The sequence below is a fragment of the Thunnus thynnus genome, chromosome 18, assembly GCF_963924715.1.
Source record: "Thunnus thynnus chromosome 18, fThuThy2.1, whole genome shotgun sequence".
Taxonomy (NCBI): domain Eukaryota; kingdom Metazoa; phylum Chordata; class Actinopteri; order Scombriformes; family Scombridae; genus Thunnus; species Thunnus thynnus.
In genome coordinates, this window is record NC_089534.1 from 7,530,272 (window position 1) to 7,549,497 (window position 19,226).

Consider the following 19,226-nt stretch of genomic DNA (forward strand, 5'->3'; position numbering starts at 1 on the left):
CACATGAAAAAATAATGAAAAATGAAAAAAATGTTCAAAACAATGAAAACAGATAAACAAAAAAAGATGTTAAGTATAAAAACTCAACACTGACAACAGCCTAAGTGCTTAACGTTCAGTGAAAGACATTGGAGAACATTCATGTTTAGCTTCTAATGATTATTTTCACTACAGTTGAATTTGTTGATCAATCGTTTAGTCTAAAAAATGTCCGAAAAATGTCAGAAAAATGCAAAAATGCGTCCCCAGGTGACTTTACAGTGGCAGAAAACAGAAAAAACAGCCCTTGTTCACTTTCTAGAAGCTGGAAACAAGAAAAGTTTGGTATTTTTTGCTTGATAAATGTCTTACATTAATAAATCATTATCAGAATTGTTGCTGATTGATTTTCTATCGATCAACTAGTCATTTAAGCTCTATAAATGTTTTAAACCTACAGTTTGGTATTTTTTGCTTGATAAATGTCTTACATTAATAAACCATTATCAGAATTGTTGCTGATTGATTTTTCTATCAATCGACTAGTCATTTAAGCTCTATAAATGTTTTAAACCTGCAGTTTAAGATACGCACAGCTCATCTTAGATCTTCTGGACATTCATTATCTTGCAGCTCTGTGGAGCATAATACTGTAACTGTGCTGCTTCTTCATGTTTTGTTTTATCGCTCCTGTATCCATCCGCTGCTCCGAGAACAGAGACTCATCTTGACTCAAACTAAAGCATTGGCTATTTGTTTAAACAGCTTCAATATGACCTGTTTGTGTGTTTCAGTACAGCAGCAGAAGTCACTCTACACGCAGCCAAAACTCTTAAACCATGTTCAGACAGACATCAGCTCTATGTGACAGCACTCCCACTCATCTTAATGAGGCCACTGAGCTGGAAAAGCAGGAGTCCCAACGACAAATAAGGTTTAGGGGGAAAAGATTATGTTGTGTTTATGTTAAAATAAATTACTATTGGCTAACATAGTGTTACTGGATATTTTAAACCCTAAATGCTAACATGCTCACAATAACAACACTAACATGCTGATATTGAGTAGGTATAATGTACATAATTTAGCATATTAGCATGCTAACATTTGCTAATCAGCAGTAAGTACAGCTGATGAGAAAGTCTTTAGTTTTGTCAGTGTTCGTCTAATACTTAAGTTTATAACAAAAAGGGAATTTTGTGATTGATTACAAATATTATTACAATTTATCCCGAGGGAACATGAATGTCTGAACCAAATTTCATAACAATCAAGTAGTTGTTGAGACATTTTGTTTTAAAAAAACCTCTATTAACCCTCTGGGTTAATAATAAAGCTGACCTCATGGTGGCGCTAGAGGAAGAGTCAGAGATCAACAAAGTCAGTACAATTCATTCTCTGGACTGCTAAATATCACATATTATTGTATCAATACATCATATATATGTATATTTATGTCAGCTTATGTATTTGTTTCTATATTTTGTGTCTCTGTAGCTCTTTCTTTCTATGATTGGATGACACTGCCGGGTCAAACTAAACTCTTTTAAACAGGTCTGTGATTCGGCGTCCTGGTTCTCTGGATATGAGTGCTCTATTATTTTCTCATTACTGCTTGCCGCTGTGTGGTTGTGTCTCTGCCCTCCCGTCTTATCTTCTTCATCGCTCTGAGGACGAAGTTATTAGCGGCCTTGAACTCTTCATGAAAGAGCAGCGCGGTCTGATGGAGGGTTTGTTTAGGTATCTGTTCCCTCCAACTCTGAGCCCGAGGTAACTTCTAATACCTGTACCTCTCCCTTGGCGCTGTGCACTGAGCCGTAAAAGTGGTATAATATTTCTCCTCCTCCTTATCGCTTCACAAGTTCACATTTATCTTGTTCAGCTGGAGCCGACTGATAAAGCTGTGAATGGACGAAGCTGCCTGCATGGTTGGTCTTCATTTCTTGCCCTCTCAAGTTTGTTTCAGGCAACTTCAGCCTTTTATTCCTGATTCTTTAAACTACAGCCACTCAACAAAAGGATAAGAAACACTTATGTCAATCAAGAGTTACACGTTTTAAAAGTGGAGATGTTTTAATCAGAGTTAGAGATGTAGTCATGAGTTGGTCAAATTAGCTTCTCTACGGGCAAGATGACACCCTGCAAACCAATTTATTAAAATATGGCAGTTTAATTTAAGATTTAAAAACGTGACCAACTTCCCAACACTAAGAGGTTAGATTACATTCACCCGGTGGACAGAAACATGACTCTAAATGAATGATAATGTTGCTCCGTAACTGCTGGATGTGGAAATAAGCAACTGCTAGCTAACAAGCTAACTAGCTAACTTGCTAACAAGTTAAACATCGCTTAAAAAACTGATGATATGTCAGTATTGTTGGAGGTTTAAAGACCAGATCATAGTGTTGCACTGATGTGGTTGTACACATGAAAAGCAGCTGTGTGAAGAATGAAAAACCCTTTCACACACCCAGAAACCTGACTAATCACAAGTTGGTTTGATTGTCCGTTTCAGAAAGTTACGAAAACTACCCCATAATTCTCTCCCAATATCCATTATTGATCCTAATCCTTGTCTGTTCCTGATCCTTTACGCACATAGCAGGCTCAAAATTATGAGGTTTTAATCCGTCATATTCATATGAATATATATTTTCAACCTCATCAGTGTCAAAACTAGAACTGGGATCCATATTTCTTAATGTTAAACTTGACCACTCTCCCTTATTCGACGTCATGTCCGATATCTCGTTTTGATTTGAGGTGGATATGAAAACAGTCTCACAAAAACGAATCCATGTGTCACTGTAGTGTATACAGTGTAGTAGTAGTTGAGCGGTTCAACACAACTGATGGTCTTAAACGCATTAAAAAGGCAAAGAATTCCACCAATTAACTTTTGACAAAAAAACACCTTTTAATTGAAAACCATTCCAGGTGACGACCTAACGAGACTGGTTAAGATATTGCCGATAGTGGGCAAAGCTGTCATCAAGGCAAACAGTAGCTACTTTTTTGAGGAATCTGAAATATGAAACATATTTTGGTTTGTTTAACCAATGAGTTTTGATGTGTTCAGTATTGTTCTACAGTGTAGAAACTAGTAGAAAATAAACACACATTAGTTCACCAGGGTCGCCAGCCTGCAAATTGCTCTCTAAATACATTAACCGCTGGGAAAACATTCCAGGATGTTTGTGCTTTCCTTTAATTATTCAAAAAGGTCTCGGGGTAAAGGACGTTGAGGTCTGTTCTTGAGCTAATCCGTACCCTGGAAAATTAAATCAACAGAGCACACCACCCTCTTTTACACTTGTAAACACATTAATAGCTGTGTGAACTTCGGAGTGTGTGCTGAGTGTTCTCTTGCAGCGGGGAGGAGAGCGCCATATGTGCTCCAACGTGCCAATTGTCACATTTAATTTAACACAATACATATAAATTAGGCCTCTCACAATACAGCAAGCAGTGATGTCAGCGACGGGAGAGAATTTCTATGTTTTTTACATGTACAAGACCTGCTGTAAACCGGTTGCAGCCTACTGACGGACATAAATAACCTTAAATCGTGAGGGTTGATGGTTGAAATCCCTCTAAGGAAAAGAGGACGTGTGCAAAAAACACACCAATCTATCTTTAATCCAGTGAGAACACTCGGTATTTTGCTAGGACGATGCTTTGACATTGCAAGTACTTGATAAATAGGTATGTTAAACATATATATCATAATAAAATGTGTCTTAAATATAAATATCTTGAGACAGAGTTGATAAATTGAAGCAATCCACACAAGCTGAGCTGAACGCCGCCATGTTTACGCCCCTGTGCTTCCTCCAGCATGGTTAAAATTGTGCTTTTATTCATTTTTCATTCCTATTTAGGAGCCATTAATAATATTAGAGCAGGATGTTTTCTATCAGCATAAAATTTGTGATCCCTTTCAACTTGCAGTAAACCGTAAAGGTCACCTCTCAGTAATAGTGCCTGTAAACAAGAATTATCTTGCTTTTAGAGGCACAGGTGGACAATATAGCAAATATATGTTGGTGATTTTGACTATTGGTGATATGGTTGTTGGTTTATGTGCTGTGCTGTCTGTGTGATTATAGAATAGGGTCAAACTGACAATATCACAAGGGTATGTACGATGAGGAAAAAGATTAATTATTTTCCTTTTCTTGCCCTCAAATGCCTGTAGCATAGTTCAAAGTAGGTAAAGGTGAAGAACTTTGAGCTTCAGAGTCAATTTTATTGTTTGTCAGTGTATTTTTCTCATCATAGAGATTTTAAACATGACATTTCCTTTAATTGCTCTTCTATGTCAGCACTGGATGTTTGATTCAGTTTGTGGTACTGAAGTATGGACAGATGTGCAGTTCTCCTGATTCATTAGTCCTTCAAATAATCAAACTTCTCTCTTATGTTCATATACATACAATTATTTATATGCTACTAATATGAAACAACAAAGCTGTTGGAAAATGTTCACTAACAATGTCTTTCATATTTTTTGATGATATCCTCTTTCCCTTCTTCTCTGTTTGCTTTTCTTTTTTAATTTCTGGACCTGGTTTTGATTCACACTTGTAGCTGCTAGGACTTGGATTTAGGTGGTCTTGACTACAGCCTGAATTTGTTGTAATAGTAGTATGTTATAATTGTATTGTATATATATTCATGGTGTAAAATTTAATAAAATTTTCTTCTTATTTTTTTTCCTTCCTATCAATTTTATTTGTCTTTGGTTTTTTATCTATTTTATCTAGTTTTTTAATCTAATTTTCATTTCACTCTATTTCATTATTATTATAGTTTTTAAATCTATTTTATTACATTTTTAGAATTTTTATTTCTCATGTGCATTAGTCTCTAATTGTTTTACTGTTAACTGTCTATATTTGTACACATTATCAGTCTTTTTCAGTCTATTTCCTGTCATGTGGTGCTGTGTGTGTTATGGTTTCTCTGTGTTGGGTGTAGTGATACAACTGTATGCATATATAGAAAATTCACTTAATCAAGTGAATATGGGGAATTAGTTTGTTCTTGTGTTCATGTTGTTTTTATGATGGTTTTTGTGGTCTGATTTGATAAACAGACACTAACATTTTTAAAAAAGGGCTTTAAAAATGTCAAAAAGTAAGTTCTGTGTCTTTCCCTTGAAATCAAAGAAAAAGTATTTTATTCTGGTTCTGCCTCGTTGCCTCGACCTTCAACAATCATACAGAAATAAACTCCCCATCAGAATGTAATGGAGTGAATATGTGATCTGAGAGGCCTTCTCTGTTTATACACCACACACATACCTTTAAACAAACGTCACAAGGCCTTCTGGGAAATGTAGGAACTGAGCCAGGCTGAGGGAATGAGTTTACACCAAAAAGTTATAATTGTGAGCAACAACCTTCCAGCAACATTCACTCACCTCTGTGAACTTTTCAAATCAAACTGATTCCACAATCCAGATGTTTCATTGAAAATCCAGATGGCTCATCACTTTATTCATATAATAACCACTGGAAATAAACATTCAAATTCGCCCCGATGTTTATCTGCAACTTTCTTTCTGGACAATAAGACGAGAAGGTGAGTCAGCCAGCTGTTCGAGCGCCGCCACACTCTGCTGGCGCTCCTCTGAGCCTTGTTTCAGTTTAGTGTAAATTCTCAGCTGTAATGAGAAAGTGTTTGTCCAACTCTCTGGACAGTGATAATAAGACAAGCAATACACCAACCATCTGCTCTACCAATGTGTGTGTCCAAGCTCGCTCATGCCTATATACACACATGTGGATCAGACCGATGCTGCCTTCACAGGATGGTAAAATTAGGTGAGGCCAGCAGAGAATACCGGCAACAGTAACAGTAGACGACATTGCCTTCAAAAGTTAAAATATTTTAACTTTTTGCCTTCCTCCGCAGCAGAATCTACAACGTAATTGTTATGTAACTCACAAGGGAACAACATGGGACATCTGGACAACGAGATGCTAATAACTTTGGTGCAACAACACCCAGAATTATAAGATCAGAGCTTGAAATCCTCCCAAGAAATTTGGGGAAGTTTTGGAGAGAATTTAACATTAATTTAAAGTTTGCGATATTAAGAGAAAGCTGCATTTTATAGCTACATGCATTACTAGAATAATTACATAAAATAATAGACATGAAATTATTTTATTTAACATTTTTTATCCAATTCTATTTAAATAACAACATCACCATAGCAACATATCGTCATGTGTGTTTCATTTTGCCGTCCTGCCATCCAACCTGTGTTTCACACCATGCATGGTATCATTTTTTCAGCACAAACTCGGCTATAAGTACAACTTATTATTTTAACAAAGTATAAAGCTACCAGCAACCGAAATTACATGAAAATGACACGTATCTATAAAAATGTACAAATCTTTAGTGATAATCCCTCAAAATATGATTATAGAACAGTTCAAGGTTGTAAAAACTAAATACAGCAGAAAAATGCAAGAAATAAGACTATAATATAGTCCATTTACATGTAAAGTGATTTTAACTCATTGTTGTGCCTTTTTCATTGCAAGTATTCTGTATTCAGCCTGTAAATCAATGAAAATATAAAAAATTCACAGCTTCTTTAGAAGAAATGTTTTACGGTGTAAAAACATGAGCGAGATACTGTGTGAAAGTCCCACATCAGCACTTTCATCTGGTTTTCTCAGCTTGTCTCTACATGATATATTAATAAAGTTTATGTGTTTTATAAATAAAACAAGCTCAGTCTATTCACCAATGAATACACTGACCAAACCAAAACCAAAATAACAAAACTACAGAACCTAAAGGAAGAAGCATCCATGTTGGTACTAAACACTGAGGCGGAGTCAGCAGCTCTCGTCTGGTTCAGTCTGCTTCCAAACGTACCGAGGTGGTATCTGAGATAATCAGGGACTCAGTTTTTATAAATCTCAGTGTGCATGCAGTTCAAGTGTGGGTGTGTGCTAGATGTTTCAGCATTTGTGTTTGTGTTTGTGTGTGAAAAGGCAGGTTTCCTACTTGATGACTGTTCCTTTGGCGCCCCCTGCTGTTGTCAGCATAACCCTGGTGGTGAGGCTAACTCTCAGGTCCTCCTGCTCCAGACCCAGCAGCTCAGCGCAGTGCTCCACCGTCTGACTCGACTGGTTCTTGATGGCGCAGCCGCCTGCGAGACGAGGAGAAGGGCAAACGTTAGCACAGCGAGGGTCATGCCTCTGAGGTAGAAGAGGTTGAGCGAGCGGAGTGTGTGTGAGTTTACAGCTGCTGTTTTCAATGATTGGCAACCTTCTACCTGAATGAACAGCTGGGTGATAACGTCAAAGATTCCTCTTATTTCACACAATATAACACACAATACATTTATTACACCAGTAGCTAAAAGATCATTTTCATCTTGAGTCTGCGAGTGGAAGCCAGCTGTGACGCACAGGTCGATGTAATAAAAGATAAAGTCAGTTGTCAGTAAAATATGAAGATTTTTTTTGACTAAATCACTTCAATACATACAATTTTACCCAACCACAACACTTAGATAAACATAAATGACCCTCGATCAACAAAATTGTCATGAAGCTGACAGCTGGGGGTTTCACAAGGCTTTCTGGGTAATGTAGGAAACCACTTACTGAAGACATGGTGGAAGAATTTCACACAGCTGTCACTTAAGACAGAAAAACAATATCTAGTTTCATATCAAGATATTGACATTATATGGATTGTAGGGCTGCAACTAACAATTATCTTCCTTATTGATTAATCTGATGAATACTTTATAATTTCCCACAACCCAAGCTGACGTCTTCAAATGTCTTTTTTTTGTCAGATCAACAATCCAAAAACCAAAGATATTCAGTTTACTGTCATGTATGACACTGAAAAGCATCAAATTCTCACATATGATAATCTGAAACCAGCAAATGTTTGGCTTTTTAAGGTTAAACAAATGTAAATTTCAATGCACACAACCGTTATTTGTCAGATGTTAAATGTGTGATGTCGAGCCAGTTGGGTTTTTAGAAAACGTGTTCCAGGCTTTAAAGGAGACGAACTGTTGTCATATCTGAGGTTTAGTTGGCAGATTCTGTCAAAGCAAGGACGCCTTTGAGTTTCATTCCTGCCCTTTTGTGGATGGAGGTTACATTTCTAATACACTTTCCTTTCATGTTGCATAAACAAACAAAGTCAAGTGGGTAACAGAAAACTAAACCGCCGGCAGGCATGAAGCGTCTCTGATGGGCCGATGACCTGATTGGGTCGTCTCTCTGATCTACGCTGCGGCAGAACACGACCTCGTACCGACGTGACAAAGGATTAGGTGGGTGTAAAAAATGTGAATGAAGTAATCTTTTTAAATCCCCCGCATTTCTGCAACAATGTGCACTTCCATGATGACATATCGACAATACGGTCGGTCTACGTGCGCCCTACTTAAAGGCGAGGGCGATACACAGTGCTCATTATGTATGGATGCTTTGAGCAGATTCAAGGTGAGCTCAGAGAGGTAACACCCACGTGCTGTGAACTGTGCAGGTCCAGGGAGACTTGAACAAAGCCTAAAAGGAGCCGGGTAGGTTGTAATAGAAGAGAAGAGTAGCTATTCATACTGTAAAGGCAAAGAGTTTTTTTTCATATGACAGTTTGTCACATCGTCTTGAGGGTTGCAACAGTTCATGAGGGGAGTTAAAGGTGAAAAAGTTCACATAGAAGAGCTGATCAGTGTGTCAGTTAAACATGAAATCAAGGGCTTGTTCATGATATTCTATTGCAACAACATTGTTAGTCCGTCTCTCAATACTTTCTGACTTCTCTACTCTGTGAATCTCAGCTCCGAACCCATTTGTTCCTACTGAAGACGTAAATGTTTAAAAACAGCTCACAGATATGTAGTTTAATTTTTTTAAAGGCTCCTTAATTTTCCTAAAACAGCTGCAGTTTTTATCAAACAACCAGGAGGAAATAGAGCATCTGTTGGGGACTATTTTCAGTGGCGGATGATCCACATTTGATGCTCTAGTGAGTATTTGTGGCAGCAGGACGGTGTGTGTGTGGGATTGAGTCAAAGTAAACTACAGTGTGTGTGTTCATGGTTACTGACGTGTTTTTAATAGTTTTTGGACAACAACGGTGGTCTTTGGCACAGAGGAATAAGATATATCAGGCTTTGGATACACACACAATGCTATAATAATATACATATAATAATAAAAAAATCAATTAGGGCTGCAACTAACGATGGTTGTCATTATCGATGTCAGAAAATGTCAGAAAATACTGAAAAATGTCTGTTATAATATCAAAAGTGTCTCATGCCCAAAGATGACCTGCAAATGACTGGCCATAATGACTAAAACAATTATTTGATTATCAAAATAGTTGGCGATTCATTTCCTGTCTATTGACTAACTGATTAATTGACTAATTGTTCCAGCTCTAAGATCAATTCATTGAAGGGATTTATTGACATTTGTTGATTATGCTTTTCAATCAATTCCTGAAGCACTAGATAGACATAGAGAGATAAATAACTTTATGAATTCATGCAGGGAAACTAGTTTCATTTATAAGCAGCTTGTCAGACACTAAAAGACAAAAGCTCTTCATGTATTTCAGAGACTTTAACCCCTGATAACTGTGATATTTATATCAATAGATGTATAAGCAGTTGGACGGTGACAAAGCTTCACAGCAGTACAGGTACATCTCTGATCAATGAGAAGAATCAATAGCTCCTGGAAACTAAGCAAAAGCTATTAAATCAATGTCTGGACTGTGAATGAAGACCCTTTGAAAGGAAACGCTCAAAGTAAATGTAAATCAAGGACTCAGACCTAATTCCAAGTTAATTAAACCTCATTATTTGAAGTCTCTCCTGACAAGATTTCTCAGTTCATTCTGAAATAAATCGAGTCTTGAGAAGAATCGAGTTCTGTCTGTCAGCTTCGTCCTCCAAGTGTCAAAGAGTCCGGTGACTTATGCGAGGACACGCTCTCCATTCTAACGCTGGACTTAGACGAGTACATTCAGAGCGGTTTGACCTCCGAGGAGTTCAGAATATGTTTGCTGAGCAGGTTTTTTATTATATCCAAAACGCTGCAATGCACAGAACATGCAGACATGAATCTACAAATGAATTTGCTCATAATATTGGAAGAAGAAGAAGAAGTCAAATATTTTAGGGGGAAAATTTGATCAAAATCGGTCACAATACTAAAAAAATATATCATTTAATTATTGAGAATCAGAAGATTTTGTTCTGTAAGAAAAATTGAGGATGCTGAATATGCAACACTCATCATTTTCTCTACTGTATGTCATCCACTCTTATTTGGAGCAAACTGTAAGTACAAAAAAAGTTGAGAGTTTTTTTCACCCATTTTTTTATAGATGCTGAGCTTAAAATTTGCCTTTTAAAGATCAAAGCAACACAGACATCTGAATGGTCTGGTGGTTAGAAATCAATCCCGACATCAGACGGTCACAGATGTGATATGAAACTCGTCAGACGTCTTAAAGAAAAACTAAAACACGTCTGAGATGTCTCTCTTCTTCAAATGTTTCTAGATTTCCCCTTTTTTTCTTCCTCTCTGTGTGGTTTCCACATTTAGGCTCATCTGGATATCCATCTCCATGATGACGCCTTTCCTTAAGCTCTGTAATATCTAGAAAAATCTGTATTTTCTCGATGGTTGTCTTTTCTCAGCTCCGCATAATAATAAGACTTTACATTCGAGTTAAATAAATTTGATTTGAATTTGACTTCTAGATGCTTTTCTAAACTATGAAAATCTCTTCTGGCGTTGCCAAATACAAATAAATATTCTTTAAAAGCTTTCTTAAATCTCACCTCAAGGGATTTCTATGCAGTGCTGAACACAGAGGCTGCAGACTATAAGCCGAACCAGCCTCAAAAACCGAATCATTACTTTCCTCTGACTGAGCCCACCCTCCTCCACTGTGAAACACGTGCCACGACAGCCACCTGCTGCGAGAACCAGTCTGTTTAATAGGCGTCCCGCTGCGCTTCCTGCTCTCCCCTGCGGAGGAAGAAAATGACAGGGAGGAACCGAGAGCTGAGGAACTTCACCGGTGGAGTTCAAAGGATCTGTTGATTTTTTTTCAGTCTGAAAAATGAGGCGTGAGATGAGGTGGAGCGTCTGACAAAACAACGCTGCAATATGCCTCTTGAAATGTAGAGAAAATAATGTTTTTTAATGATAGCTTGAGTAATCAGTATGTGCGTTTTTTAAACTATGTAATTAATGAATTTCCCTTCAGTGAAATCCCTGGCTGACACCAATGACGAAACTTAACCATTTATCATTGACCAGAACGAGACTGAGCTGAGAAGAAGGTGGATGGAGGTTGAATATTACGGCGATCGTTCACAGAGGAGGGTCTTGAGGGATGAGATCAAAACGGCAGCTGCCTCTTAGGAACCAAAATGGTGCCATTTAGGAGCCGGGAAGCCTGTGAGACGGATGATACGGAGCAAATGCAATCACACAACGCTGTCGGCTGAAAACTCTGCGCTTTTAGATCATCGGTTATGATGATAAACTGTCGTCTGTATCATACCTGTGGTTTCAGTTCGCACTAGTCCTGCTCAGGTGGGATCCATTTCTTTACTGTAAGGTTTATTTACTTATTATTTATTTGACAGGGATCTTGCACATGAATAAACATTTTGCCCCTTGACAGACGTTACATAATCGGAGTAAAATAGTAAATAAAATGAAGCATTTTTTTAAATAAGATGCAAGCATGTAGAATGATTAAAATGTGGAAACATAAAACAACATTATTTTTTAAATTTTTATTTAGGGTGACCCCGTCGATGCTGGATTTTTGAGGCTATAATCAATAATTGGAACGTTTTACAAATAACAAATGAGCTGATATTATTTTACAAACACATTTTTGATGAGCTAATTAAATTGCTCTTTAAAGAATTGTGGCAAAAACATTTTACAGTTGAAAAACTTCTCTGGTGACAAAACTGATACATCTGTGATAAAGTGTGTAGTAGACGGGACATAACGCACCATTATCAACTATTTATTAAAGTGTTCTTACTTATTCTCATTAACAGAATTCGTCTGTAAATTAATAAAAGCGTTTGTCTCATGAGCACCAGGTGTGAGACGTGTATCTGACACTTTAATTTGACAAAGACTAAGTGTGCTTGAAACGTTGGTTATATAATAAAAATCATTGGTTGTCTTACATTCCACAATGTCAGTAAAGAACCACGAAAACAAATATATCACCTTGAGAAACTACTTCCCTTTTTCTCCCTTTTCAAAGCCTATTTTATGACAGTCTATATGTAAGCCTGAGCTTGTAAACAAAGTCACATCGACTCAGAATTAGCTTTCTGCTGCGTCTCAGTAAACTGTCATCCTGCCAGCTTAGATTCCAGCCAGTGTGAATTTAACTTAACATGATGCGCCGCCTTTGCCGCAATTCATCTTTTCTGATGTCGAGCGAACGAACACAAAGCCGACTATCAGCGTAGCCTAAAACCTGTCACTGGTTTGGAGACACACAGGCTGGATTTCAGTCCATGGAGCCATTAAAATGGTTGCATATATGTGTGATCACGAACACGTCACAGTACATTAGTCAGTATCATCATCACCTCTGAACTCTTTAATTTTCTCCAACAAAAGACCTCTAGACGATGCCTTTGAAGTACCTGGTCAGAATGTGCTGAATCATTTTCTTTGTAATCTGTATCACAAAGAATAATCCTTCACATTTTTGCCACCGGAGCTTTACAACACCGAGTAGTGATGGTTTCATCTGATAAAAGAGCTGTGCACCACATGCATTTATGTTTTCTGCAGAGATTCTTCACACGATATAAAACAAGCTCTGTCTCTGCGTGAATGCCACCACAGGCAGCGTCCGGTGCGTTAACTGTGTTTTAGTGGATTAAAAAGGTGATTCGTGAGTGTGATTTCTACTGCAAGAGTGACGGGGTTTAAGTGTTTTCTAGATTTTATTCATTTTTATTCAAATTCAGATTCTGTTCATTTCTTGAAGTCTTGCAAGTTTTGAATGAAAATAAATCAAAATATATTCAAATTGTTAAGGTATTTTGCAATTTCTTTAGGTAGAAAAGTATAATGCTGGAAATTTTTATATTGTATTTTATAATTACAGTATGTGTTTTCTACACGTTTTTACTTCAGTTTGACATATTAGCATCAGCTGATTCTGGGGTATAAAATGAGCTAAAATGCTATATTTTTCTACCATGCTGCGTTATTGTTGATTGTCTATAAAATAATTTATTGATAACATTTTATACCAACGTGTCATTACTCAAGAACAAATTAAATTTGATCAAAATCAGTCACAGAATGGGATCTCAAATACTTGGAACGTACATCATAAAAAAAATTATAACATTTTGTTCTGTAAAATAAAAATATGATTTAATTCAATGAGATGAACGTGAGTTCAGAATATGAAACCCATCAATAAGTATATATATGTAATAATTTATCTTAATACCTGCATTAACTGATTTGTTTTGGCAGCGGAAACAAGTAGTGAACACAACACTGATATATCATCAGTTTTTAAGTTGATATGTTGAACTTGTTAGCAAACAGTTCATCTCATTTCTACATCCAGCAGCTATGGAGCAACATTATCATTCATTTGGAGTCGTGTTTCTGTCCAGCTGGTGAATATAAGTCCAATATTCACTCTTTTTTTAGATCTGTTTCTGTTTTCCACCAACTCCTGAGAGAAATATCTGGCTCCACTATGTTCACCAGCTAATCTACAGCTAACTGTGTCTGTTTGCAGTTTGGTGCTGAGCAGATAGTGTGCAGTGGCTTTTTGGAGCTTTTTCTCTGAAAACAGCTGCCTGCTGCAGCTGAAAACGACACTATGAGAGCAGTAAGAGTGAACCAAAACAGTAAAGTTGCAGCCAGACAGCTAAACAATGAGCTGAAACTCACTATAAAACTCTGTAAAGCTAGGGGAGCTGCAGAGTCACTGATAACTCTCTGTAGGTTCATCACTACGAGCCACAACCAACACATTACACACTGACAGCTCAGACGTTGTTATTATAAAATATCAATGACAGCTACTTTAAGGACTTTGTAAGTAGAATCAAAAAGCATGTTTCTTCTTGAAATCTCCAGTTCTTACACACATCTCCAAATACATCTTTTATTTCCTTTTCTATTCTTTTAATTTGCCTTTTAATGTTTTTGTCTTTAATGCAATATGTAAAGCGCTTTAAACAGCCCCTGTGTGTGAATAGTGTTATAAACTTGCCTCGGAGCTGTTCTTGATGTCAACTTCATATTGTCTCTAAGGGCACCGTGTTATCTTTTCATGTACTTGTATGTCGCTGCAGCTCACCTGAGGTGCTTCCGGCCTCCTCGAAGTCGATGTTTCCGAGGTGCAGCACGCCGGCCACCACCCTGAACAAGTCCAGCTTCTCCGTGTCGTCCAGGCCGATCTTCTTCATGGCTACGCTCATGCGGTTGAAGTCGCCTTGGTCGTCCAGCAGCGGGTCTTTCAGAGGGCCCGACTTCATGTGCTGAGAAACCAGGGACAGAGTGGAGACTGTTACTGACTTGTTGGCGGCTGATTCCTTCCTTCAACCGAGGTTTTTCAAGCGTCCTTTAAACTTACTGTCAACTTTACTTTTATCTTTAATATCTTTAACTTCTACCGACCGACCTTCCTTCCTTTTTCAGTACTTACCCCTCTTCCATTCATTTATCCTTCCAAACAATTTAGCTTCAGTCCTTTTCAGCCGCCTGCCTCTCTACTTTGCTACTCTCTTCCTTTGCTTTGGCAGTCAGGTCAATAAGAAATATTCAGCACTGAAATCATTTAATTTTATTTTCAAGTCGCCTAATAAACTCATCTTTGACTGAATATTGTGTACAGAAGCGGAATAAGCAGTGCATGACACATCTCAAGTCTGCAGAAGAGAGAATGTGAAGATAGTGAAGTAGAAAACACACACAAACACAAACACACACCTGAAAAACCCACTCAAGAATGACACAGTCTGATGATATAAAGGGAAATGTCATCTTTTCCCTCTGCGGGTTAAACTACATGCTGACCACTCAGTGATCCCTGTGATAAAATTAAGTAGAAAACAAATTCTTCTGCTTAGTTGGTTTCACTGTTTAATCAGGTTCTTATTGGATTTTCATTTGGCTTCTTTTTCATTGAGACTCATGTAGTCAAATCACATAAATCAACAGCAGGAAGGTAACAATTGCTGCAAACCAGCTCATGATGAATCTTTGTTGTGGCTGCCAAGTTAACCCAGCTCATCCAACCATTATTTCTTTATACAATAGGAGCAGTTATGTTACTTTTTGAGCATTTTGTCAATTAGTTTTTTTGGTCAGGTGAGGAAAAATACCACTGCAAAGCATGAAAATCTGAAAAAAAATTGTTTTTCAGATTTTTGGAGGATTGTTTTACGTTTCTAAGATACTTTATTTTATTTCTCAGTGTTGGACACTTTACTGCATCTTTACCTTGGCCAAGTAGGTGTTTTTGTTTGTCTGTTAGCAGGATAACTTAAAAAGTTGTTGAAAGATTCTAATGTAGTTTAGTAGAAAGTAGAAAAATGTGACAAGTCTTTGGTGTAGACTGAGTAATTTTTAAAAGAGTTTCTTAAACCTGCATCAATATTTTTGAGAGCTTCATTTGATGGTTTTCTGCCCTCTAGTGGCCAAAATTAGACTGATGCAGCTTTAACCCTGTCAGACCCATTTTTGGCAAATTCTTTAAAAATAGTTCACATACTTGATTGGGGAAAATTTGGTGCATATATCTCAGATTCTCATCCAGATGCACAATACAATTTCTAAACAACTCTAAACAATAAATCTGGTGGAAGAAAACTGTGCATCTAGTTCTGTGATTTTTACTTAATTGACGAGATGATTGGATATGATTTAGGAAAACAAAAAATGTGATCTTACCAGTTTTGGAACTGAGATCTTTTACTTAAGTAAAGTTAGCAATACCACACTACCATACCTGCATTCAAAACCTTACTTAAGTAGTATTGGCAGCAAAATGTACTTAAAGTCTCAAAGTAAAAGTACTCATTATGCAAAATGGTCCCATTTAGAATGTTATATTTATCATATATATTACTGGAATATTGATATTGATTTATTTACATGTATAGTACATGTGAGCAGCATTTTAAAGTTGTCAACACAGAGCTAATGTTAATACCTTATACTGTTGGGTCGTCTAATCTATAACAATGCTATTTTATAGTTATTTTATAAAGATGATCATTTGTTTTACATATAAATTATTGATTTGAAAAGTAGCTAGTAACTATAGCTGTGGAATAAATGTAATGTAAGTACAATATTTCCTTCTAAAATGTAGTGGAGTGGAAGTATAAAGTAGCATTAAATGGAAATACTAAAGTAAAAGTACCTCAGTACTGCACTTGAGTAAATGTACTTAGTTACACTCTGCCACTGGATTTTAACCTTAATCGCCACAAAAATGATTTGTGAATTTTGGAGTTCTTTGACATTCTTTTAAAAATCCTTACAACATAAATAACAACATCTGTCTCGTGTTGTAAAAGCTGATCTGACGTGAAGAGAACCTAAATAGTGCAGACTTACCAATGAACTGAATTTTAAGCTAATGAACATTATATCTTGTGATGAGACCATTTCCTAGAACATAAAATGTCAACACTGATGCACATAGAGACCAAATTTTTAATCAGCACCTCTTTCTGCTGAGCTTTTTGGTGTTAATACCTCTGCACTGTGACATTCTGAGATACACAAAAGCAATCACAAGTGATTTCAGTTTGATTGAAACACTATTTTCTACACGGCAGACGAAAGTAGGAAACCATACGAAGCACTCAAGAGGTGAAATAAAGATTAAAATCAGCATGCATTAACCTCCATACACTCAAGAGGAGATGTGAACCCAGCGGTGAGGCTTCCCCAACATTCACATCAACGTCAAGATCTAAGAGAGTCCCTTAAAAACAGAAAGGAGGAAATCACCTTTTCATCCTGTGTGATACGAGACGGAGCAGTGAGGAGACATACAGCACATCATTGATCAGTGATCACAGCAAAGAGCACTTGTGACTACACCTGGTCTCAATCATCTGCAACTAATCCTTTTGTGCGTTTGTTTTACGTAACCTGAAGCACCAGGCGGGAGGAGAAGAGTCCACGTTTGTTTTATTCTGTATGGAAACTTCAAATCCACATGTTTCTTTTTCTAAAGTTCAAGCTTACCTGAATTTGAGGCTACATTAAAGTGAATGAAGGGTACTTTTCTGTGATCCTGGGTTTTATCTGATATTATCTGTGGTGCCTGCTCTTCCATCCTGGTGCTCAAGTCAAAGCACAATGCTGAGGGGTGTTTGCAAATGTTATTTCATTGGTAGGGCTGAGCAATATATCGAATTACACTGATTGATTTGAATGTTTCTGAACGTTCATTGCAGTATGTCATTATATGTTATTACAATGTCATGAAAATCAAGTTATAAGATGCACAAAAAGGTGACAGAAGTCTTCATAGAGAAATTTAGGCTGAATCTAAATGTCCGTCCTCCAGACTTGTTGACTTGTCAAATGATGTGTCGCAGGTCTGCGAGGGCACTGGACCCCAAAGGGATAAAATTCACTATGAGATGGGACTTAAAGCCTCTATTCTTTCCATGGAGATTAATTGAAATTCCTGACTCTGTAACTAATTTCAATTAGTTTCATTTGTAGACCTCTGTACTCAGACTTCCCGAGAATACTCCCACAAAGTCTGCGAGTCTGCAAGTGTGGTCAAGTCCAGACATTTGGATTCAGCCTAGGTGAAACTGCTGTACACTGCTCTTTAAGGGAGGTGGGGCAGATCACCAGACGTACCAAATTTGCCAAACCAACCACTTAGTCCTCATCCTTAAAGTCTTTTCTCTTGTGACACCTTAAAACACTTCTGATAACGCCTGAATCTTACCTTGCTGAGTGTGAAATTATTATCATTATTGCCCCATATGGCCACTGGAGGGAAAAACACCCACTTCAACTGCAGTTGTCACCAATCGTCAAGTACCACTGTGTGTTTTCTGCCCTCCAGCCTCCGGTGGCAGTAATGAGCTACATGCTCAAAAACTCAACTTGGACAAGCGACACAAAGGAGAGATTTATGTGTTATCAGACAGTGTTTTTTTTTGTTTTTACATGAGAAAAAACTTCCAGGATGAAGACTTATTGTTTGATTTGGCCAATATACATCTGATACCATTGGCCAAATAGGAATTTGGCTCACTCTCTCTTCTCTACTTCCAAGCCTTGGCAGCAGCTGCTGTTTTTGTGTGCTTTTACTATGCTTTAGCTTTTTGCCTCTGTTAGTCTTTTGCTTGTTTGGTAGGTCTGGTAATCCGGTTTTCGCAGCTTTATATCTGTTAGGTTTAGTTCTCATGTTGGTTTAAGTTAGAGGGAAGAGCCCAGATCCTACGACCGTTTGTGGGTTGGTATGGGTGTCTTCACTTCTTTTTGTTCATGTTGGCCAGCCCGTCAGCTTTTATTAGTTGTTGTTGGTTGTGTTAATAAATTGGTTTGACTTTTCTGATACTCCTGACTCTTTAATTATGTTGAGGCCTTCTTTGAAATAAGCTGTTTTAGGGAGTCGTAACAACATCTGGTTTACTTACCCACCTCTAATAAAGAGCAGCCACAGACACTTCTCTGAGCTTTTCTATGGAACATTCTGGGGCTAAAGTCACATCTACAACAGGGACAGACTTAAAAAAGACTCTACACACTGGTCTGAGCTCTGGTTGTCTGGTTGCAGTCAACACCAGCTAGCAACTGTCTGCAGATATCAGGCTAATTTTTTTGCAAACACAAACAGAGCAGATGAACTAGGTTAGTGTGTTCTATCTGCACTGATACCGTTCATTAAAAAGGGATGTTTTTGCTCTAATTAATTAATTGTGTAACAATGATAGCTTTGCAGGTGGTGCAGGTCTTTTTCATTCTTTTCATTTCTTGAAAAAAAAATGTAGATTTTATTTCTTGGCTGCATCACCCAGCTGTACTCTGTGGATTCCACAAAACAAAACTCTTATTTGGCCATTTTCCAGGACAAACTCTGCCTTATACCCAACACTGTGTTTGTGACTCCCAGTCTAACACCACCAAGTAATTGAGCAGTACAAGCTTGAAGCGATTATA

General features: G+C 37.4%; 1 protein-coding gene across 6 annotated transcripts in view; it reads right to left on the bottom strand.

Moving 5' to 3' along the window:
• LOC137169799 (unconventional myosin-VI) overlaps window positions 1–19,226 on the bottom strand; it is a 168,539-nt gene that overhangs the window by 94,208 nt on the left and 55,105 nt on the right. For all 6 annotated transcript variants that reach the window (XM_067573161.1, XM_067573162.1, XM_067573163.1 and 3 more), the window contains exons 11-12: window positions 14,380–14,560; window positions 7,015–7,159 (exon numbers count right to left, since the gene is read on the bottom strand). In XM_067573161.1, coding sequence (XP_067429262.1) covers window positions 7,015–7,159; window positions 14,380–14,560 — 326 coding nt within the window. The remainder of the gene's footprint in view (window positions 1–7,014; window positions 7,160–14,379; window positions 14,561–19,226) is intronic.